Raw genomic sequence first — 24,775 nt, forward strand, 5'->3', positions numbered from 1 at the left:
GACTGATGTTTCCTACTGTAAAAGGAATGTTTCTACATTTATGTCAACGAGAAGGGAAAAAAAGTCACATGCTGAATAATAAAATGAGGAAAGGGAACTTATTATGCAGTGAGTCTCATTCATCTGTCTTGGTGGAATTCAACTGAAAAGTATTGAAGGCTAGATTGTAGGCCACATCTGCACACAGCTCCTTCTGGATGTAAATCAATGCAAATGAGATAACGGCACAATTAGAATGAATCTCCTCCATAGTCTATTTTTGTGTTCGTGTGTTTCCAGTGTGTGTTGTCATTTTGATTTTGTTTTATGGCATTTTTCTTTGTTGTTTAATTTTGCTTACCCAGAGCCAAAGCCTTAGTAGAAGAACAGCGCCTTTTGTCCCTAGGGTCCAGGTAACAGTTCCTGTCTGCCTGACAGAATTCTCTCTTTGGTCTTTTTTTTTTCCGTTCTTTCTGCGTTTTGGAAAATGCATCGCAGGGAAATGGCAGCATTTCAATCTGTTTTCCCTTTGCGTTTGTTTATTAAGTGCAGTGCTTTCTATCATTATTCTAATAATTATTTTTAACACGTTTCATGTAATCTTGCCAGGAGCCTGGAACAGTCTGCATGACTAACCAACCCAAATGAAACAGTTTAAAGAGACAATCTGCTATCGCCTTCTGTACTCCAAAAACACATCTCATCTATCAAAGATTGGCCGAAAATAGTCAAACAAATGAAAGTGTAATGCACGCTTGCTTTTCTTGGTGCTTTTGACAAAAAGGCCATAGAAGGTTAGGTCTCTTTAAATGTTTTAATATTATGTACAGTTTCTGGGGCAAATAAATTTTATGTTTTTCCATGTAGCATGAAACAGCTTTCATAGATTTTGTTTTTTGTATCAATTGGACTATCTCTGGCTTACCAAGGTATCCTCAAGTAACACATTGATAGACTTATTTTCTGGAAAGCAAAGAGCTGATCTCTATAAGTTGTGTGAGATTAGATTTTATCTTGCAGTGGACAATACTTACAGAGGCTTAATGGATTAAGTATTCGTAATGAGTGATATTGACGAGAGCTCTTAGCTCCCGTGAAAACCACTGATAGAAAAATCTGGACTGAGAAACAGTATTCACAAATAAGATATTCAATGTATACATTCATTATTCTAAATGAATTTGCAAAAAGATAATGCAAGACTTTTAAAGGATAGATTGCAGTGCTTAATCATCTCTAATGATTTTAAAACAGTTTACCTTGCTTAGAGCAGAGGAAAATGTTTCATGTTACAGTGAAAAGGCGTGCAAAGTTTACTGTCCCGTTATAAAAGAACATTGCATTTTCCAATAAAATATAGAAATGGGTTTATTAGGACAAATAAACAAATTGTACCGTATGATCAGAGAGGATGTACAGTTTAAGTCAAGATGGTTTGCTGTACTACCTCTCAATCAGTGTACTGAATAAGAAGACGTTGGTGTCCAACTTTTGTGAAGTGTCTGGAGAATCCTTTTATTCTCTCTGTGTTTTCTGTCTTTGTGTGAATGAAGACTGAAGTAGTACTCCTGTGTCTGTCATATTAGTGTTGATGAATAGTAGGAAATGGAAATTAAGACTACTTACACAGAGCAGTGTGGGAATTGTTCATGTTTATGAAAGACCCGACCCAAGATATTTGTTGGTGCAGTATATTTTTCAAATGAACATTCATATGCCAATACAGGGTACCCATTTCTTATTTTCTATCTTACTATATTTTGGCTGTAATTTCTTAACTTTTGTTTTCTTTACGAGAAACTTTACTTTCTTTACTTTCTTTCAGAAGCAAAAAAAATACATAGAAAGCATGGCACTGATTGATAGGATTGTTAGTATGTTTACAGGCGGTTTTTATTATAATATAGACCAACAAATAACTGAAAATGTTTAATATATTTAATGAGAATGTTTTAAATGTAGAATTAATGAAAATAATAGAATATTGATTGAAAAGGAAAGTGGGTGTATAGATAACCAAAAGGAAAATTGAGACCTGCCTAAGATGTATTTAATTTTCATGAGTATTTATCTCTGAGACTCCTAGTCTCCATGCCCCATCATTTATTGATGCCATAAAACCACTTGAAGATTTTCCACCTGCTGTGCACATCTTGCTGCCTTGGTGTGTATGGCTCCTAACACCACCTAACCTATTGCCCGCATTCTCCACCATACAGTATGTGACACTGCGTGGGGTGGCTTTTTAAAAAGGAAGCAAAACCTCCAAGTCAGCCACGTGATGCAAAAACACCTCTTTCAATGTACGTGTAGAACGTGAAGAACACATTCAAACAAACCTAAACAAAAGCCTAGTTTCTTCAGATCTCTGACTCCTCTTTCCTGTGAGCCAGGCGGCCAAGTGGTTTACTGGGTTACCACAGGAAACCCAAAAATGTGCAAAGCCAGATTGCAAATCCTCTCATCTCTGTCAGTGTGGTCACTCGTGCTCTTGCTCCCATGTGATTCTCAGCCTCTCTGGCTTCAGCCTGGGGTGCAACTGCATCTTCCAGATTCCAAGTCCAGGTTCGGGTTTCAGATGGTGTGGAGTTTGATTACTTCTATAGTGTTTGCCAGCTCCAACTCCACCTTTTCAGGAAGTATTGCTCTTACTGTTTGCCATTGTCACCTGAACAATCCCCCTTGCTGGATGAGACAGGTTTATTAAGCTGAAGGCATGCAGATAATCATCCCCAAAGGCATTTTGGGGATGTGTTCGGAGCAAGATCCTTTTCCTTGTTCCTTTCTTACTGTAATGCCACATCCTTTTAAAGACGGATGTTTGATTCTAAGACTTGATAGTTCTCTTAATCCTCTCATATTACATTCAATGTTTTCTGTGCTTAAATAGAAGGATAATGGTACAATTTGTTTGAAGTTTGTATTCCCCTTAATGTCTCAACGTGAAAGGTCTCCAGTTTGTTCTAGTATGTATCGAATGCTTTGTTTTGCTTTGCTGCATGCTTTGAGAATTAGATGGTTTAGAGTGATCAGTATGCTGGTTTAGTGTCTAGACTTGAACTTATCCAGTGAGTTTTATGCAAGTATGGGCAAGACCTTTGAAGTTTTTTTTTTGACATGGTAGAAATCTATTAACGAAACTTTCTAAACTCAGTCAAATACCAGACTTCAGTATCACATGGCAAGTGTGATACAGCTTTTGCCCATACTTCTCTGAGATTACTGCTAATTGTCTATAACAGTAATTGCAACAGCATGAGTGAGAAGCAAAGTGCTTTAAGTTGTAATATTTTATATTTTCAAAGGTTGTGCTTATTTAATAGAAAATTGACTTTTCTTTCCATGCACACCTGCATTTCTGACTTTCAGAGCTTGGTTTTCTTGAGTGAAAATTTGCATTACTTTTTCCTGAAACAATGTAATTCTTATATTTGTTTATTTTTCTTTTTGTGTATTTCATTACTATTTTTGCTTCTTAATCAAGCATAATAATTCAGGATTTTTATTTATTTATTTTTTAATTTTGTACTGGAGCTTTAAGCTTTGAAAATCATTCCGTTGAGATGTTGGAGTCTTCGGACTGAGAGAGTTTTTAACAGGCTCTGCCATAAAATAACATATGGCCAAATGCCGCAGTCAGATCTCTTATTCAGGGGTGTTGCCAGGAGGGAACTTGCTTTTTCAGATCGGCAACCTGACTTGAACTGTTGCTTATTCTCTAGACAGGGAGTGAATGTCACCTGGGAGTAGTAACCTTGCATTAAAAGGTCTTTAGTGGGACCAGACAGTAACCACCTAGACTGAGCTCCGGTTCTTCTGGACTCGGCATCTCCGCAGGTTTTCATTAACTGATGGTGTCATGGAACAGAAGTCCAAGTGGAGATCAAATTCTAATACCGCACTTCTGCTTCTGCGCATAAAAGCTCAATGGCTGAACACCATGCTGCCCTGCATCCTCTCGAGCCCGTCCCCCTCCGCCCCAGCATCACCATTGCAGCAGTTCTCCCTGGCTCATACCTCCAAACTGGGGAGGGGGGGGAGGGGGAGGGTAAGGAGTGGCGGCTCTGAGCTTTGCCCAGTGCCGTCATGTCCTCAGCCAGGCGAGTTAAGGCCAAAGTACCAGGCACGCCGTCTCTTTTTTCTGCAGCTCATTTCATCATTATTACAATTTGGCCAATTAGCTGACATGATCTGAAGACACTGTGCAAAGGACACTGGGGTGTCACCAGAGTAAAGTTAATTCTCAGAAGCTGTTGAGAAATGTGTCACGTGGTAGGAAAAAGGTTGGGGATAGTGAAAATGAATGTAATCAATTTGTCTAAAAAGCCTTTGAATCAGATGATGCTTGCGATTAAAGGACTGAATGTACTGTATGTTGTACAGCAGTACTAACCAAATACATCTACAATAAAATACATGCTGTACATGCATACATAGGACAAACTAAATTTACATGTAAATCAGAGCAACGCCGCATGGTATTAGGTCTAAAACGTTAAAAAATGATATATTTGATTAAGGCTGGTCAATGTCAAATAATGAAAAGATACCTTTAACAATTCGCGCAGAATCATAATTTGAAAAGTCCCTGCACTCTTTTAAACTATCTTAATGTTGCTGTAGAATGCTAATCTCTAACATTTCGTTGCTGAGCATGTGAGCCTTCATGACCAGTGCAGCGATGGTATAAAACTCATGTCTTTTTCTACAGATAAAAGTCTGGTATGACAAGGTGGGCCATCAGCTAATTGTTACAATTCTGGGAGCAAAAGACTTGCCTCCAAGGGAAGATGGGAGGCCAAGGAACCCTTATGTTAAAATTTACTTCTTGCCTGACAGAAGGTAAGACGAGAAGCAGTGACAGCTAGTATTGTATCATGCATGATGTAGTATCATGATTTAGAGGTTTTGTTAATTTAGTTGTGGCGTATATTTTCCGTAGTCTGTAATTTCTATGCAATAAATGCAACTTTTCATTATTCTTTTACATTTCTATTTAATTGAAGATGTTATTCCTTATTTACTTTTTTTTTTAGGGTGGGGGGGGGGGTGTCATTTTGATCTTTTCTAGGTTGTTTAATTTGAAATGCTGCTTGTCTTAAAGTCATGATATGTCTTGTAGAGAAGCATCCTGCACCTCCAAAACTGTATTTATTTGGGAGAAGGTGGAGCTTTTAAATGCCAAAGTAAAGACCAGACTTTATTGGTCACCAGCATTTCGAAAATGATGAGATGTGAGAGGGAGCCAGTGATCTATTGTTTAAAATGCTTTGACTTATTTTGCTACCGTCTACTAGGTCTGGAGTGCTGGCGTACTTGTGGGTTTCTAGCATGATGGTAAAATAAAAACAGTTTGAATCATTGTTCCTCCAGTGACAAAAGTAAGAGAAGAACAAAAACAGTAAAGAAATCCTTAGAGCCCAAGTGGAACCAGACATTTATGTATTCCCCTGTGCATCGGCGGGAGTTTCGTGAACGGATGTTGGAGATCACACTCTGGGACCAGGCACGCGTAAGAGAAGAAGAAAGTGAATTTTTGGGAGAGGTATGGACATTGGTAGCATTTCCAGATTATTATTCAATTATTATTATTTTTGACATGGAAAACAAGAGCAGAAAAGATGTTCTGGGAGACAAAGAATGCAATAGAGGTCAGGCTAACCAGCTAGGATCATGGTGATGTTTTTACACGTTGAGAAAGGATTATAGTAGAGTTTGGACTAAACAAGGACCTCATTGACAGTCTTTGCGTCCTTCGGGAGGCCAGCGGGCAAGAGCAGGGGGGTGAGAAAAAGAAAAATGTAGGACAGAGCTCGAAAAGTAGGTGTGAGCTCAGCAGATGAAAGGGTTTCTAAAAAAGTGTTAACAGAAATTTAAGAATTTCGAGGGCTGGATAACACCTGTGAAACCTAAGAAAAAAATCAGGCTTTGCTGTGAGAATAGTTCAAAGTGTGTTATGATTTTCCACATATTTAATCTTTCTCATTGCATGTGTGCAGTATACCCATTCAGTGTAAAAATTTCCTCTGCAACAGAATCTGTAACATTGATCCACATCTGCAAATATTGATGTTATTGACTACTAAGGAGCAATTTCCATTGCTCCAGCTGGAGAACATTCCGTAGCTCTTCACAGTTCATTGAAATTAACTTAAACTTCTCTCACAAGCCCAGAAGTGGTAAAGGTGAGATGGAGACAGTTGTTTCAATATGTTCATTAGCTTGCGTATGGACATTCATTGGCTGAGTGCCTTGTTCCGCTTGGCAGGTGTCCAGTAAAAAACTGAGCATTCCATCTTTCCCACATTCCAAGCTCCAGCGTTGAACTTTTAAAGAATGTACTGCTCAACAAAACATTTCAATATGTTATTCCAACACAGTCAAAAACGAAAAACGCTCCACATAGTACATTACTTGTAGCTTGTAGTAATGCAGTATACTGAAATTGAGTTACTCAGTTTTAAAACCATCCATACTATATACTGTATCTTATTATTTCCCTTTGTGTATCAAGTATCTCTTCTGGCTAATTGCTTATATAGTTGTGGGTGGTAGCACAGTGCAAACAATCACAAATTATTTTTCAGCTATTTTTTTTTCCCCCAAAAAAAAATCATTTTCAAAAGTGTTCTAAAGTACTCTATGACAATATTGCTGCAGCCCTACAGTAGGTGGTAGACTAGCATGATAATTGCATTCCTATACAGTCAAAAAACACTTAATGAGTTTTAGAATTGTTAAATGAGGTTATGTTTTCTCACCCTTAATAAGTATAACAACATTTTATTTTGGAAAGCATAGTTTTCCTTACTATACAGACACATTTAATCTTGAGATTCTTCTCAATCTTCTTATTGCCCTTGTGATTATAGTAGATCATTATTAATTAACTAAGGTTAAGATTCATTAGACAATGATTAATAGATATCTAATGGAGAGGTCATTTGGATTTAGGTAAATCTGCCCATCCTCTGCCCAATGGTTTGGGTGGACACACTCAATAGAAGATGTGATAGATGCATTATATGTACAGTATGGTACTACTCACTTTCATCATTTTGACCCATTATCGTGGGCACTACTGTAGTTCAAGGAATACAATATGAATAGCAGTATGGCTCATGATTGTCATGGTTGTTTTGTAGATCCTAATAGAACTAGAGACTGCGCTCCTGGATGACGAGCCTCACTGGTACAAACTACAGACACATGATGTCTCCTCTCTGCCACTTCCTCTCCCTTCGCCATACCTGCCACGGAGAAAGCTACACAGTGAGAGCCCGACTCGGAGATTGCAGAGTAGGTTACATTTGGGTTTTCTATAAGTGAAATTAAGCAACTTGCCTTTTGCATGCCTTTTATTAATCTGCAGTATACACACAAAATGTGTGTACTTTGTGATGTGGTTTTAGAGGTTTATAAGAACATTCACATAAGAATGTCCAATGGCTTTGGCACATGATTGTATCTGTGCATGACAATTTGAAGTTAAGAAGGTAAATTCAAATTACCTCTGAAAGGAGACCTGCTACAGTATATGAGTTGTAAGGGGTGAAGTTCCACAGAAATTGTAAAAAAAATATATATTTTCAGAATTATAGTTACAAATGAATACTGCACGGCAATTTGCACTTGAGGAATAGTGTTTTAATATACTTAAAGTTTAATACTGACATTTTTGCTGAATAGTTTTAAAAGGTTCCCCCAGGACAACTTGAAGATGAAAAATAAGTGAACCAAATATGTCAACTTCCTAAGTAAGGATGAGAAAACCATGAGTGCCTCAGCATATTTCTTGGAAAAGTGTAAAGTAAAAAGTCTCAAAGGTTATGCTGGTTGTATCAGTTTTCGGTAAGAAAAGTGCACAGGCATTATCATCAAGCATATTATACAGAGTTTAATAATTTCTTTGAAGATTTGAGCATTTTAGTGATTCTTCGGAACATTACCTTTATAACTTCACATTCCATTCACAGGAGTGGAAACATAAAACCAATTGAAACACCTTGCATGTCAGTATTTATTTAGGGGAAAATGACACAATGTTGCACCTAAGCATGAGCCCGATCTGCACAGCCTATTGCAGGCTTTTGGTGGTGGAAAACATACGTGAAGTCCACGCTTGTCTTTCATCCCAAGGGTTGCGTTTGTAAAAACTAGGGATACAAATGAAATGATTGAAAACAATTTGTATCACCTGTGCCATGATACTGACTTGATGTTCCTTGAATGCCCATGTTCTTTATGGTTTTTGTCTGTTTTTTTTTCTTCACTTCATCCTGATACTTTTCCAGATAAAGGCCCGTATTACAATTCAGGTAAAACAATATGCATGCCTGAAATGACTTGAAAGACTGACTGAGTTTCCCCCCTGCTTCTGTCCCAATGCTGAGCTCTAAAAAAGTGTGGTTCCCCCCATTAGCTAACCCATCTTACCCTCTTACCCTCAACTGCTTCTCTGCTTCCCCCTCTGTTGCAATCAGAGGACAAACTAGTCTTACACTGACACTTTGTGATTGTCAGTGTCTGAGACCTTAATAGCTTCTGGGTGGCTTTTAGAATGATAATAATTCTACTTTCATTTATTTTTGTTTTAATTTCAAGTGAACATCTAGAACATTTGTTTTGCTGTGTGTTTTGAGGACGATAGATAAAAATATTAAACTTTGAAGTTTTCTGCGCTATTTTATGATGACTTTCTGAAGTGGCTCTGGAACATATCAAAGAGCCCGGAAAGGTTCTACAACCATACTCACTGCCCATCTTTGTTAAACTATGATCAAACTATTTGGAAAAGAGCAACAATGGCAGCAATGAAAACCCTGCTCCAGCACAGGGACTCTGTGTGCTAAATACATCAGTGCACAGCATTGTGTCCCATTTTAGAATGGTAAAGTATCATGTTGTCTTCCTGGTAATCTCCAAGATGTCTTGGAAGAATTAACTCTAATACTTAAATCCTATGAAGAATTTCAGAACTTGCCCTAGCCAAGCCTTTGACATAGTTTGTCCCAAAGACACAGGCATAAGTATTGGTACTGTTCACATTTCATCACATTTACCCTGCGGCCCTGAAAAATCACTGTTTTTTCCATATTTAACTGTGCATTAATAGCAAAAGAGATTTGATTTGATGCTGGATTCATTTCTTCAACTCTTCAGACCTGAATCATACTGCTCCATAATATTTGTTCTTGGTAAGGAAAGTCTGTTGCATGCATTAAGAGCAAGTAGTGAAGCATTACATATACCCTATGCTATTCATCTACAGCAGGAACTTGCTGTACTGCTTGCTCTTTATGCATGGTGTTAGTGGGACCAATAGACGCGTTTGCCCTGCAGTCTGTGTGGGACCCATTGCCCCAGAATAGTGATGGGGATACTATACTGTAAAAAAGGTGCCATTCTTTTGACATAAAACCGAACTCTTAGTGGTCATGTTTCTCGAAAAGAGTAAGGGTTTTACCCCAGTGCCTTGGCCAAATATTTTCATTGTTTTATAAAACGTGAAGATAAGGCTCGTAATATTGCCTTTTAACAATTAAAGACTACTGTGGCTTGATTAGTACTTGAGAGACTCATTAAAGTACAATTGAAAGGATTTGTGCTGCCTGTAAACATCATTTGATTTCAATCTGACCAAGAGCTCTGCCATACAGTAACTTCAGGAATCTCCCATGACCATTCGAGATGTACAGTACACCATGATATCTGTCTGATCATTTAAATCTGAAATTCGGTACCAAAACAGCACTTAATATACCTCATGTACAGTAGAGTTTATTTTATGTAGAAATATTAGACATTTTAATAACAGATCAATAATAAAGTGTAAATGATGTGGGTAAAACTGACCCCTACTATTTGTATATTTATTATCAAAGTCTATCATTCTGTAATGGATTGCTTGTCATCTTTTGCTAGGGCATTATTTGCTACAGTATGTCTTTATAAATCCCCATGTTTTGTTATTTTCTATTTTTGTAAGTGAGGGTTGCATCTAGGACAAAAAATCTATTTCTGTATTCCGTTTCCTGAGACAGATCTCCGACGTGTGTGGTATAGCTTTGGTTAATGAACCAAAAAAGTAGTCATAAACAGCAGCAGTGTTGTAGGAGGGATGTAAGATGTACTGTAGTAGAGAATTGTTTTGCTGTCTCTGACTTGAGAGAGAAATTAAATGATTGATGTACAGTACCTTTCAAAATCCATGCATAAAAGTATCAAAGTATGAATGTACTGAAAAGGGGTTATGCAGCGATATTTATGAGAGTGTTTGAGCTATATTAAGATTTTGAAACAATGTTCAGCAGTCATTTAAAGTCTTGCTCAGGGTGGTGGCTGAAGTTTTAACAGAGACATGCAGAATTAGAATTGTTCAGATTTTATTGTGATCTATAGCAGTGTAAAATACTAAGTTATGGTTTTATTGGAATCAGATTTATGATAGACTTGTAGAAACAGCAGCATGAACCACTCATGCAAGATAGAAAGGAAGGGCTCTGTATTATAAGGCAGTGCTTAATAACAGTGTCTTAATTAGATGTAGTCTTGTCCTCTTTTCTGATACTGATACGTCCTCTTACATTTTTAACTTAGGGGCTATATAAAGAAGATTTGCCCAAAGTCTGTTTTCACATTTGAAATTTTGTTTACATTTCCTTGGTTTACATTTGTAGGTTTATGTTCTTAAAAAGAAAAGTAAGTAATCTTAAAAAGTAAGCAATGTACTAATAATGTACTAGTAAGATGAGATACACCTTTAAAAAAAAAAACATTCAATAATGAGCATCTAACTGAAATACTAATAAAAAATGTCTCTGTGGACATTTTAAATTATATCTGGACCAGTCTTACTTATATTTGGTGTTGACACTCCATTTTATCCATTCTTAAAAAAATAAACCTTTAGTTGAATTCACCTTCATTCACATTAACTTTCTAACAATAAAGTAACATAATTTAGAAGTGTTTGCTGAAATGGTTTAAATGGTTATTATTTTAAGATGTTTCCTGATTTTTCTCAAATTTAGGACTGCTACACTTAAAGCTAAAAATTAAGATATCCATGAAGAAATACATTCTAAAGTTTTTTGCTAGGATGACTTATGCCCTTCTCAAATCCCGCTTTATAATATCACTTATGATTAGTAATATCAAATAAAAAGCACCCCTCTTTGAAAATCAGCCATCTTGTAGCCAGAATAGGCATTTTTGCCTTCTTGATTTGTTTGACTGTATGTTGGTGATGTTACATTTATATCTTACCTGCTTCATGGACCCCCCTGTTGTTCCAAAAAGTGTGTATCTACTAATAGTCTGTACAGAGTGGAGTGTCCCACTGTGTTTTTTTTTTTGTTTTGGCTGCATATACTGTATGTATTTTTTAATTTGCTGTAAAATGGTAGCCCACGTAAAATTAATTGACCTTTACTGACCTCACAAGAGATCACACTCATAGATCTGTAATAACGCTTCACTAAAGAGAAAAAAACAGCTACATCCAGTCCTCCCTCCTGCTTAGATGACACTAAACAACCCTTTTTTCTTCTCTCCATTCTGTCTCAGGATCCCAGAGGATTAGTGACAGTGAAATATCAGATTATGACTGTGACGACGGAATTGGAGTTATATCAGGTAAAGTGATACGGTAGTATCAGAAAAATGTAGCATAAAAAATCATTTAGAAAATGATCAAATCTTTATTATGAGCAAAATCACAACGGTGCTGATGTATGTCATACCTGCATCTGCAGTTTATACATACCGTACATTTACTTCAGTTAAGGTATCCCTGTTCAAATGACAAAACCCCTACTATTCATATTGTAGAATTGTTTTTATAAATAATATTTGTTGAAATGATTTCAATGGGGGCAACATGGCTTTGCTGCAGCACTGGGTTCAGTGCCTGGGGTGCTGTCTACGTGGAGTTTATATGTTCTCCCCCTGTTCGCGTGGGTGTCCTCCAGGTGCTCCAGTTTTCTCCCACAGTCCGAAGGCATACCGGTAGGTTAATTGGCTTCTGGGAAGACTCGCCCTGGTGTGTCTGTGTGTGTCCTGTGACCAACTGGTGTCCCGTAGGGACTTTTTTTGGATGACAAGGTTTAGAAAATGGAGGGATGGATGTACTGTAATTTTGAATGACAATAACGTAATAACAGAACAGTTATAATTGCAAATGTACCATATACAGTATGAGTGTTTTCTGTCTAACATACTGTATGGTTTTGCATATGACTAGTACTACTGATTACTGTATATGGTAACCTAGAATCTTGACTGACTAGTATATTTTACAATCTGGCAGCCCTCAGATAGTTAAGCTTTGCAAGAAATAGATACTGATTATGCATATAATGACACCGATGTACTGTAATTTTAAGATAGATAAATCATTGTCTATTTGTACCAACAACTATAAAATAAAATAGACAGCTTACATAGCACAGGTGACCAATCTCATCACAGCAAAACTTTCCATGTATAATAGATTTTCCATGGATAATTAGATTTTGTTATGATAAGGAAAAGGGTAGAAAGGTGTTACTATACAGTATATACTGTACAGTATAACTTGTATGTGGCTACACTCTTGCTTTCTTTTAACACCAAGATAATAGGCTGGGTTATTTAAAGAAACTGAGCTATACTGTATTTGATTTCAGAAAATTATTTTTAATGTGTGGTTTTGGGTTTGGTCACTTTTAATTGCATAATACAGAAACTGAATATAATACATCATATTTGTCTGATAAATTATTGTACAAGGAACAAAAACGATGTCTTAATATTCATGCATTTCAACCTAATCCACACTCTGTTGAATGTAAAATAAAACATACTGTACATTGACCTTATTCCTGTTAGCCACTCCTGATTTTTAAGCTAATTAACTTCTCAAGTTCATTGGACTGCACACTGTTATTCAGCAGTTCAGTAAACTGCGACATGGAGACAATGTTTATTCAGCAGACCTTTCCTGGCTGAGTGAATGGCATCCTGCCCCTGAGGACAAGGTAGTCCCTCAGGAGTAATGAACCAGGGAGATGCCTCAAGGGTGAAGATGGGTACAAGTGGGGAGAAAGAAGTGGAAAAGGGAGGGAACAGCAGGTGATAAATACTGTATCTATATATAGTATATATATATAGAGTGGAAGTGGGTGAAATTAGAAACGTAGCCTCTTCCTGAGCTTCTGTTTCAAAACGATTCATAGTATTGCAATACATTAGGAAACACAATATTGTTTTTTTTATTTTAAAAAGGTCCGTGTGTATCTACTGTAAATGCAGTCCATAGGATATTTGTTTTTTCAGTTCCATAATGCAATCAAGTCTTCCAAGATTTCCCCTTCCTCCATTGAAGCTATTTCTGTATTCTGACATTTTGTTTAAGACTGGAGCCTCCGAAACCGAGCCTCTTCATTTTTACAGTTGCGTTTGACATCCTGTGTTGGAAAATATTTAGTACACGGGTGTGTACAGAAGAATATTACTAGTACACCATGCCTAACATCTTATCTTTGTTACAGTCCTCCTTCACTATTCTGATCTTTACTCTTCAGTCTGGGATTCTCCCTGATTTACCATTTATTTATCTCATTTATTTCTTTTATAGTTCGAGCAGTTCGAACTGTGTATTTCTTTCTTTAACAAATCACTGATAATTCCTATTCAGCCCTGCAGAATTTATTTGAACAATCATATTTATATTTTCAGTAATTAAAATCAGAATACGCCTCCAGCTTTTGAAGATCAAAGCAATCTGTTTTCCCTGATTTGGTTTTATTGTCGTGGATTTCTTATACAGTACTTCTGTTCTGAGGAAATATGTCAAACATAAACCCTGGGTCTTTTCTAAATACTGGCAGAGAGCTTGCCAGTACAGTGTTGCCAAAGCACTTCAACGGTAAAATCCTCTTTTGCTCTCTGTTTTAATCATTCCCTACACAATGGGGAGAGGGGAGGTCATAGTCCCTCCCACTCATGGCATTTTCCCTGCGATGTTTTCCACAGAATACAGACATAACGGCAGGGATCTCCAAAGCTCCACACTATCGGTTCCAGAACAGGTGATGTCATCCAACCACTGTTCCAGATCAGGGTCACCTCACCGGGGTGACAGCATGGGCAGGACGCGGTCTCGGTCACCCAGCGTCCCCCCACCTCAGAGGTAATTGAAGGCTACGTTTTTGGGCTGGGAGTGTTTCTCTTGTAGGAGGCATTACACCTGTACATCATCACCCAGTGGTTTGCAGCATAACACAACTGGGAGATCTCACTGGCTCCCACTCATAGGAAAGGCCAGTCTGTAGGCAAGCACGTGAAGCATAAACTGTACCCTTTGCTACTTGTGTTTTTGTTTTTCGAACATGAAATTTGCAGGAAGTTCGAAATGCACGAATCATTGATTATGAATAAAAGTTGGAACTTCAGCAGACACACGGAGCCTATAACAGAAATCTTGGGCTTTTGGTGTAGTGCAATTCACTAATGTCTAAGGAGTTGTACTGTATCTGCTCTGAGTCTGTAAGCCACTGCAGGGCAGATGAGCACCCATCTCATCAATGCTGTGAATCGGCTTTCACATTCTGGTGACTATCAATTGCTCTGATTATTGCGAAGGCAAAAATGAAAATCAGAGGTAGAGACTATAAAAGGGTTCACTAACACGGAGTGTGTTACTAAAGGTGATATCACCTCCTTGAAACCTACGCAGTGCCTTGTGATGTAGCAGAGTTAATGTATAATGTATAATGTATAATGTATAATGTATAATGTATAATGTATAATGTATAATGTATAGTTCACTACTGCCCAGGGATTGGTGTTGTGTATCCTCTGAGCCTGGGAATGTACAGCAAGTACTGCTGTTTCTAATGACTTTTGATACCAAAGACATGACAATAAGTAGCATCAGTAACATGGTATGGACAAACTACTGTAGCTGCTGATCTTTATCACCAAAGTGTGACAGCGGTTTAGCCTGTAATGCTCAACAACTTCTAGGTATCCCCTGTCAAATTATAAAGAATCAGGCATTGGAGATCAAGCCATCATCTGTGGTAGAGATCAGGAAAACTTCCCAGAAGCACTTGTGTCAACACACTGTGTGCATTTGCATGCAGCCTGAAATTCAGACTCTTCAGGAAACTTTATTTTGCACAGTCACAATAGAATTCAATATTCTCTAATATTTTTTCATCTGAATGCTTCTCTTATGGTCGTGTCACGATGGCTTCTGGTGAATGACAGCTGGTCCATTGAGTACCAGCATTTAAAGATATATATTTTTTCATTACTTAGTTAAATCTTACAATCTCTCCCCCTTTGAATATGTATAGAGTACTGTATATAGTGTAGGGCTATTTAAATTACAGTATATTTACTGTATAATAACGATATCAAATAAAGCCATTCCATTGCTCTCTATACATGTAGGTACATTTTTTAGCATTTAGGACTCAGAAGGATCAGTAGTTTATATTTCCAGTGGTTCTTTTTTTTCTGAAAATCAATATGAACAACAGACCATTTTTCTCTCACTTCTCTTAATGTTTTTTGAACTGAGAAATGCTTCAGAAAATGAGAAAAGAATGTTATCCTTAGAGCATGAAATTTTAAATTCTGGTTAGAAGGTGCTGCTTTCTGAAACAGTGGATTTGACACACTTGGATATCCCATGTTTGCAGATTAATTTCAGTAATCTCTACCCTCCCCCTGCCTTGACTTCCGGACTGCCTCTCTTACCATGAATAGTTGCATGAGAGAGCTAACGCTTTTCTGTTCTGCAGCCGCAGCTTGGATCAGCCTTCGCGTGGTAGCAGGTCCTCCCCGACACAGTACAATACGATGAGTCGAATGGACAGGCATCGCATGGCAGAAGATCACTACTCCCCAGACAGGTAGTCACTGCCCTAAGCACTTTCTCTTCTAGGTTTTTGCAAAGTATCCAGAGCCAATTGTCTCATTAAGGAACAGTTGATTTTCCCTCTACACTGCAATCGACTATTACTATTGTATTCATGGGTGTTATAAATGACAACTTTTTCCATAGAATGGGTTGCACTCTGTCAGATTGTTTTCTGCCAGCAATCATGTTTAAGGGTAGGAAAATTAGCAAGGCGAATGTCAATTTCTCCTGTATGTTTTTCCAGTGCCTAATCATCTGTTAAAGTTGATCTCACATGAATTGAATATAATCTGCGTGATAGATATCGATATAGATATACAGTAGATATAGATAAAGATATAGATATAGATTGGAGGTGAATTAGGAAGTTTTACAAACTAGTATTATGTTGGCTAGTGTTGGTTCATCAATTCTGTTTTTTTCACTTTGGTGTGCTCATCATCTGAACTATTTGAATTAAATCTTTTGCGAGTGATGGTTTGGTTTAAAAAGGAGAACTGATAACCTTTGAATACACAACACCACACCAAAACTTGATTTTTTAAAAGCCTGACAATAGTGTTTCTTAGTACTGTAAATATCTTCTCCTTAAACAGCTGACTGGTGAATGCCCTGATCCCAAAGTTTTTAGGCACGCCCGTGAAAGAAACCACACCTCTGAGAATTCAAAGGAGTAATATGCTGTACGCAGATCATTTATTTTTTACATCTTCCCTTACAATATTCTTACAGGTTTGCAGGATTGTTTTATGGCTGCTTTTCTGTGTGTCTTTTAACTGTGGTCATTTTATCTCTGAAACTGGAATAACTCACCGCCTCTGCTATCCTCCCTGTCTTCATGAGGTTGACGTCACCAACTTCCTTTTGGGCAACATGTCTGTTACCAGCAATAACAAGCATCTGGATTGTAGTGTGTTACATAACTATGTATAGATCTGTAATCAAAAGTGCATGCCCAGAGTTGCTTGGCACATATTTTCATACTTTATTCATTCCAATTAACTTGATTTCATATTCCAGAAGCAGAGATGTAATCAGAGTTGTAAGTAAAGAATGCACTTCTCTAAATTGTATGTGACAATACTCAGTAAACTGTTTTCCAGGTTTTAATGAACTGTTTTTCTTTCAAACAAGCAATTAAAATGGACTATGTTGAAACTTTGAAAAATAGAACAGCCGGTCTTTCTGAATACTGCATGTCCATAGTGTTGTCTTAGGAACAGACGAACCAAAAGGAAGTGTTCACCTAAGCAGATGTAAACACATCTAACTGTCTTACTAATATGCAAAGTTTTAGCTTATACAGTATGCTGTAAAATGAACATTCTCAATATCCATTGTTTTTTATTGGTAGAAACACAAAACATCCTGAGCGTATTCTGTCAAATACAATTTAAATTATTATGAATATATATTGTGTCATGAAAAGGTATATGAACCCTGGCTGGGGAACCCCTTTTACCATAAAACGTACTGTAGATGGTAAAGTTTATAGAAAAACAAACATTTTCCTGCAGTGCTGAAGGGTTAAGTGAGAATGTTGATTTTACACACTAGGTTAAATACTTTGTGACTTTTCAGATGACTGACCCATCTGCTGAGACGAGTCGTAATTATAGGCTTTTACCCATGTTTGTCAGACTTGCTCAGTGAGAGATATACAGAAGAACATTGGGGGCTTTGGAGTTTCAGAACATTCAATCATCTGGTACAACTCATATTGCTTTTCCAGAACCACATATTCACATATTCTTCTTCCTCTTCTTCTGTAGTGCCTATGACTGTAACCTTTCTTCATTCGACTCCATTCATCCGTTTTTCTGTTTTGTTTTTTTGACATGAATGCAGACAGTTTCTCACTCTACCTCGGTCCAGACACAGTCAACCTATTGAACATCATCACAAGGAACCCAGGTATACTGTTACCTGAGTCTGATTTGGTGTACAGGTGCATGAGTGTCCAACTCGTTCAAACTGTCTGAGGTATTGCTTGAATGATGACAGTGCGTGTTGATATAGTGGCACTGGCACTCTACAGCTTTTGTATACTGCAAATACACACAAATAGGGTATATATCTTACTGTACAGTATATACCGTATTGTGATGTTTTACAGTATGTTGCATTCCAAAACATGAAAAGAAAGTAATTTATAAAAATTAGCATACAGTCAACATTTTTATGCTAAAAAAGGAATAAGTAGTCACAGGGTTAATATCTGTTATACTGTAAATGACTTCCCTAGTATTACTGCAGTATGTGTACTCACTTCCAATCAAATTCACACTCAGCTCCCAAATTTGTGTCATTGCCATTGACAGCACAATGTGTGTGGTGTGGTGAGGAAGTATATATTTTCCTAGAAATGATAAATATATACTGAACCGTCTACTATACTGTAACTCACGTGTCTGATGTTGCTTTCACTAAAACAGGTAAGCTCTGTGGAGTGGTAGCTGCTGTGCATTTGTGCTCCCCTCAGCTAAGCTCTCCCAAAGTCTGTCATATTCTATCATATAATTGATCAGCCCCACAACTCTACATTGCCCATTATTCATGAGCTAGCCGTTTCATCAATATCATTTCTGTTTTCAAGGTTTAACACACTGTTCTTGCTGGGAAAGACTAGATCAATACCGTGCCTAAATATACTTTGGGAGGCTTTTTCTATAACATCAATCGATTCTATAACCCCAAAATGTACTAAATATTATTTATGCATATTGTGGCTAAGATAAAGTATGTTTGATTTTTTTTAATGAGAAGTAAATTATTACATTCATATTACAAATATATTTATTTCATCTTGCAGTGCAAAGAGTCGGAAGAGAATGAAAGTGATTGATCATGAACCATAAGCTACCGGCCTTTAATGTACACTCTGTTGCAGAATGAAAAAGAACATTTTGATGCTATAAACCAATCTGAAAATGTCCAGTGAGACCAGTTCTACAACAATTGAGTTTCACACTCTGCAATAATTTATGTATGAATACCTGTTAATACACTTAAACTCCTGTTATCCGTGCTAAGAAGCCCAACTGGGCCCAATTGGTTTGCTTTTACAACAGTGCCACAAGAACTGAGAGTTGTGCATGAAGTCATACAGTGCATAATGTTGTTTTCCAATGGAATTCAAAGAAAACCAAATCCCTATCAACCTTTTCCTTCGAATACACACAAATGCACCATATTACCACTGCTCCTGCTAGTGTGACTTAAGCTAAAATGGTGTATGAATGTAACATAGTAACTCATGTAATTCGTACCATGAAATGTAGACCAGCAGAAAGAAGTTCCCCTTCTTTGTTTGCATTGTATGTAGTGTATACAGTATAAAGAGTTTATACATGCTATACACTTACTCTGGGTTGCCATGGTAGCCTAGTGAATACTGTATATTGTAGTAGTTAGCATAACGTATTTATGTGATAGCTTGTTGTGGATTGCCTTTCATTATTTTGTCGGTTTGTTCCTTAAGACGGTAAACAAAATCTCAAGTCATTCAATATTTTCCTTCCCCATTTTTTTCAATGTTTTGTCTGTCTTTTGACCAACTGTAAAATCTTTTGGCAGCAACAACCATGCCATGTACCCCCTCTATCGTGAAGATGCAGTCAGGTTACTGCGTTCCCATAAGATGTCCCGTACATATTCTGAGGGCGCATACAATGATCTTGAGAGGTATTAATGCTAAGAGTTCCTTTTCTTTTTTTTTCTTTTTCTGTGTCCCACATTATCCCACAAATCAGGAAAAGTTCAAGCTACAGTAGCTTGCCAATCTGCTTTAAAAAAAAAAAACTCAGCAACTATCATCATAGTTTACTATCGCCTCCAGTACATTTGCTATCGCCTTTTAAATTAAAATGTCATCATTCATTACATTATTTTTAAAAGACAAAATCCTGATCTTCTGGATACTTGTTTATGGAATTTTAGAAATGTGGTACCTTCTGAAAAAAACAGAACAAACTCAAATGTCATGGTAGTACCTTGCACAAATCAGTAGAACTGGCAGGATTTAAACACATGGAAACAATTTCAATTTGAAAAAGTGACACTGTCATCAGTCATTTTCCCAGGGGTGATAAATACTGTATACACTGCTTAGACTTTGTATTGTTCTATTCTTTTAACAGTTTCCCTTTCATGGTTTCCCTTCTTTCTACAAAAAACAAATTCTTTGGTCAATTTCTATTGAACTTTTAACATTTTAAGCTAACAAATACATCTGGCTAGTTTTGTATATTTGTAGTCCAAAAACATTGCCAGTAAGCTCAGTGGATGTGTACAGTACAATGACACCAGTTCAGATTCACTGCTTGTGTACAATCTATCGTCTACCTTACTGTACATTGTTACAATCTAATTTTTGAAGATTCTGATCAATAAGCAATCAGTACAGATAATAATTGCTTACACTTATATAGCGCTTTTCTGGACACTCCACTCAAAGCGCTTTACAGGTAATGGGGACTCCCCTCCACCACCACCAGTGTGCAGCCCCACCTGGATGATGTGACGGCAACCATAGTGCGCCAGAACGCTCACCACACATCAGCTATCAGTAGGGAGGAGAGCAGAGTAATGAAGCCAATTTATAGATGGGGATTATTAGGAGGCCATGATTGGTAAGGGCCAATGGGAAGTTTTGGCTAGGACGCCGGGGTTACACCCCTACTCTTTTCGAGAAAGATAGGCTATAAAAATATTTGTTAAGATTTTCTCTCAGCTGTGTCACACAGCTTTTCTTCTGCAAATTAAACTGTATTAACAGTCACAATTGTCAGAATAATAGAAACATAGTAGAAGCTTTGAGAGCATTGGTGATGCTCTTTACACATACTTTAACTTGTGATTGTATCTAAGACATCTGAACAATAGGGTATGCTAAAATATTTTATACAGTACTAAGTTGACATTTAATCCATTCATCCATGATGTTCCATGAAGTGAATAGCATTTGCTTTTTAAGAAAAAGTTGACTCCATATCTTTGAAGATCACAGATAGTGATTGAGTAAAAATAGCCTTTTGTTCAAGCCCATTCTATTGCAGTGTCATTTACTGCAGGAGTAGGGATAATGTAACACAGGAATAATGTGCTGTCATATTACCTATTTCAAAAAATTATTTTCAAAGGAACTTAGAAAAATAAAGGAATTTGAATCTTTACATTATTTGAAATTGACTGCAATAACTAAAGCACAGACTGGCTATAGACAAAAAGTTAAAGCTACTATTTCTTAACTGTCAAATTAAGATTAAGACACAAGGAAAGTTAAAAATAGCTTTCCACACAGACAGTGTATTGACAATGTATTGACAATGTTAATGCTAATGAGGAAGTTATAATTTTGGTTCTAGATATTAAACGATTTAATGAACTGACTTTAATTATAAGTTCTATCTGACATTTCTGGCTTAAAAGGGGCATCAGTGAAATCTGATACAACTTAACATCTTCAAAGCTGCTTCTGTCAGACTTTTTTTTACCTGTGATGTAATATTTTCAGGTGATTTAAAGTTCTGGATAATCTGGCTCGAACCCGTGCTCACGGACCTCAGCCTGCATGCAGGGGAACACTGGAACCCCCTTCCAATCACTCTCAATGCCAAAATAAAAGTGTACAGGAAAAGAAATGACTCAAAATTAGGGGTAGCAGAATATATTGATTATTTATTATATAAATTCTCCAGATCTTTAAATCACCTGAAAATATTACAGTTCCTCATGAGCATTAACATTGTCAATATCTGAGTGTGGAAAGCTGTTTTTAACTCTCCATGTGTCTTAATCTTAATTTGACAGTGAAGAAATAGTAGCCTTAACTTTTTGTCTATACCCAGTCTGTGCTTTAGTTATTGCAGTAAATTTCAAATAAAAAAACACACAACTGACTGGGTATAACAAAATAATAATCAATCCTAAATTTGGAAGAAAAAAGCATTTCACTTACTAACTGATAATCCGCTTCAATGTTCCATTCAATTCAGTTTAATACAAGCTTTATTATCCTTTTGGGAAACGTTGTTTCACAGCACAATCCAATTCAAAATTGCAAGAAAGAAAGATAAACAATATCAACAAAAAAGACAGTACATCAGTGTTTCAGGAGACCGAAGAATTACATTACATACGACTCTTGATCTACCCCAATAGTTTTTACTGCTTATCTGCACTAATTTCCCCAGCCTTTTACAATAAACAGTACTGGTGTTGCCAGGCCAACAAGGGAGACAGTACAGTATGTTAAAACACTTTCAATAAATTATATGATTTTCATTTTTAACATTTGTGGTATATGTGGGCTACAATTATGAAATTGCATATACTGTAGCAGACTTCAAAGTGATGAAAGTTTTTTATCTATGCTACAGATCTTTCAAAGGGACACTATAGTCTAAATAAAGATAGAGAAATATAGTAAGGAGCTCAAGCTGGCAGAAAAAAAGGGATGCATTCAATGCTATATATGTTGTGATGCCATCTTCTGCCTCTTACAGTATATTATGGAGGCTGTTTTCACATAAATAGGAGACAAATTTATTTCTGATATTACTAAAACAGTTTTACAATAAAAATATTTTTAGAATATTTTTGTGTCAAATATATGGCTTATTTTGGATGAAGAAGTAGTGTCCCTTTCAGAGTTCTGAAGAATGTCTTTGTCTTTTCTGTGGTTCTGTGTAAAGAGCTTTACAGTACGTGACTTAAAATCAAACCTTTTAGTTCTTATCAGGAGAAAGAAGGCAGGTTGGGACAGGAAGAGGAGCTGGTGTGTTCCATTTGCATACGTGATACTATTTTAATTGTTGATCTGGGTTTCAGACTTAGTTAAAAGTCACATCTCGCTTCAGTTCCTTGAAGCATCCCTGTCAGAAATGTCATTTCCATGTTCTGCATTTTTCCCACTTTATTAGATTTAGACGTTTCTTCCAGTTTGGTCTATATCATAATATCATTAAACAGAGCTAGTTGGGAGAGCTACTATATAGTGCACATTTAGTAAAGCTAGGAAATTGGCAGGTATTCCTGAGCCAGATGGGATCCTGAATGCTGGTCTTATGTTAACACACCAGGTGGCTGTCATGCCAGAAACCATATTACACTAGATATATATAAACTAAAAGGAAAGCTGTGAACTTGTTCTACCAAAATGTTCTACCATTAATATTAAGATTATTGCCAGTAATCATTAGTATCATTAAATATTTGTATTGTAAGAATGACTGCCATGCTTCAAGAACTGAAGCAAAATCTTTGGTTCCATATCATAATACTTAAAATAATGCTGAAAATGCAAGGCTTCAGGAATGTGACTTCTGTGACATGAGTAGATACAATGTTTCCTTGTCTGTTTTGTGTCATGGTCCGTTCAGGAGGATTAGGCGGGAAAGGAGAATGCTTAATGCCTATGACGACTCATTCAATTCTCCTGAAAGGTACATTTGAAATACAGTACTGTACTGTATGTGCTGCCCTAGATATACTGTAGATTAGAAATGCGTATAGAGAGATTCCAGGTAACTTTGTAGATTAAACAAAGAGCTTAGATTTACAGCTGTAACCTGCTTTTAGTGATCTGCTTTCAATGTATCAGGCTGTCATTTTTTTCAGCACCTACTGTATGCTATCTTCTTTTTTTAATGTTCTTCACACACTGAGAAAACGGGTGGTTTCTTCTCCAGAATACAGTAGCCTGGAAATTCCTGTAAACCTAAAATTGTCATTACTTTCCCAAAAGATGAGAAAATGCTTTTAGAATTACAGTTATTATTTAACAGTTGTAAGTAGTAAAAATCTTGATTACGTTTTGTTTTCATTTTTTATTTTATCTAATTATTTGTTATTTATTTCTATATAAGTGAAAGTAACTTTAATATTCATTATTTAATATACAGTACTGTATGTACTATAATATATTCATTATTTTAATTCTGTGCACAGCAATTATTCCCATTGTCATAAATGCTGGTAAATACAAATAGCTATGATATTGCCTATGTAGCCCTAAGCCTTTTAGATTAAATAAAAATTGAAAGAGTAAGCAGGCTGAACATACTGTAATTCTCACCAGCTGGTCAACACTTGTTTAAATAAAGATGGGATCCAGTATTTCAATATGCCAGGAGAGATAATGTAATCTGAAATAAGTGTTGGATGTTATATAACCACATATTTCTTTAGGAAATGTAAGACAGCATTTAAATACAAATTCATCATGCAAAGATTTAAAAACCTAAACCTCAAGAAAATGTCAATGAGGTCAGAAGAGACAGAGTCTTCAATACATCCTAAAACAAATGAAAAAAAAGTCCTAAAACTTTAAAACAATAAATTAAATTAATTATCTGACTTAAAACTAAATTATCTGACAGAATACAGTATGTGATATTTTTGTGATTACATGTGAATGGAAGAAATAATAACAACACAGTTTTATTTAAAACGTGAATGCATATAAGAATTGCCAGCTCTGTCTATGTAAAAATGCCTTCTTCCTGTTGACAATTACGAATATCCTTGTGAAATTTTGTATGTACTTTAAGGTGTTAGGCACATACTGTATGTTCAACATGCCATTTGATAAGCACAACTACAAGGCTCGCCTGGTCAGTATGATTGAAATCAAACGATTGCTACTGTATACATAATTCTGGGAAAATCAGTGATGATGGATTACTATTTTGATTGTTAATCAATTATAAATGTAAACGTTGAAGGTCTGAACCTTACTCCCCCCATTTTTTCATTTTAGACAGAAGCTGGTGAGAACTAGTGTCTTTCGACTGACTGTACAGTAATTAGATCAACTCTTTTTTTATGGCAGTTTCAGGCATGTATTATTATTCTTCAGTACTGATTACTCTCCCCAGCATT

At 36.5% G+C, this 24,775-nt stretch overlaps 1 protein-coding gene across 50 annotated transcripts in view; it reads left to right on the forward strand.

The window, feature by feature from the left end:
- Positions 1–24,775, forward strand: part of rims2a (regulating synaptic membrane exocytosis 2a) — a 267,723-nt gene that overhangs the window by 147,017 nt on the left and 95,931 nt on the right. For 25 of the 50 annotated variants that reach the window (XM_069194863.1, XM_015358031.2, XM_069194867.1 and 22 more), the window contains 11 exons: positions 345–392; positions 4,691–4,821; positions 5,332–5,524; positions 7,125–7,278; positions 8,274–8,297; positions 11,548–11,616; positions 13,996–14,152; positions 15,774–15,884; positions 17,741–17,806; positions 19,469–19,576; positions 23,275–23,337. In XM_069194863.1, coding sequence (XP_069050964.1) covers positions 345–392; positions 4,691–4,821; positions 5,332–5,524; positions 7,125–7,278; positions 8,274–8,297; positions 11,548–11,616; positions 13,996–14,152; positions 15,774–15,884; positions 17,741–17,806; positions 19,469–19,576; positions 23,275–23,337 — 1,124 coding nt within the window. The remainder of the gene's footprint in view (positions 1–344; positions 393–4,690; positions 4,822–5,331; positions 5,525–7,124; positions 7,279–8,273; positions 8,298–11,547; positions 11,617–13,995; positions 14,153–15,773; positions 15,885–17,740; positions 17,807–19,468; positions 19,577–23,274; positions 23,338–24,775) is intronic. The other 25 variants (XM_069194874.1, XM_069194885.1, XM_069194886.1 and 22 more) reach the window with 11 other exon arrangements.

Source organism: Lepisosteus oculatus, chromosome 10 (assembly GCF_040954835.1).
Source record: "Lepisosteus oculatus isolate fLepOcu1 chromosome 10, fLepOcu1.hap2, whole genome shotgun sequence".
Lineage (NCBI taxonomy): Eukaryota > Metazoa > Chordata > Actinopteri > Semionotiformes > Lepisosteidae > Lepisosteus > Lepisosteus oculatus.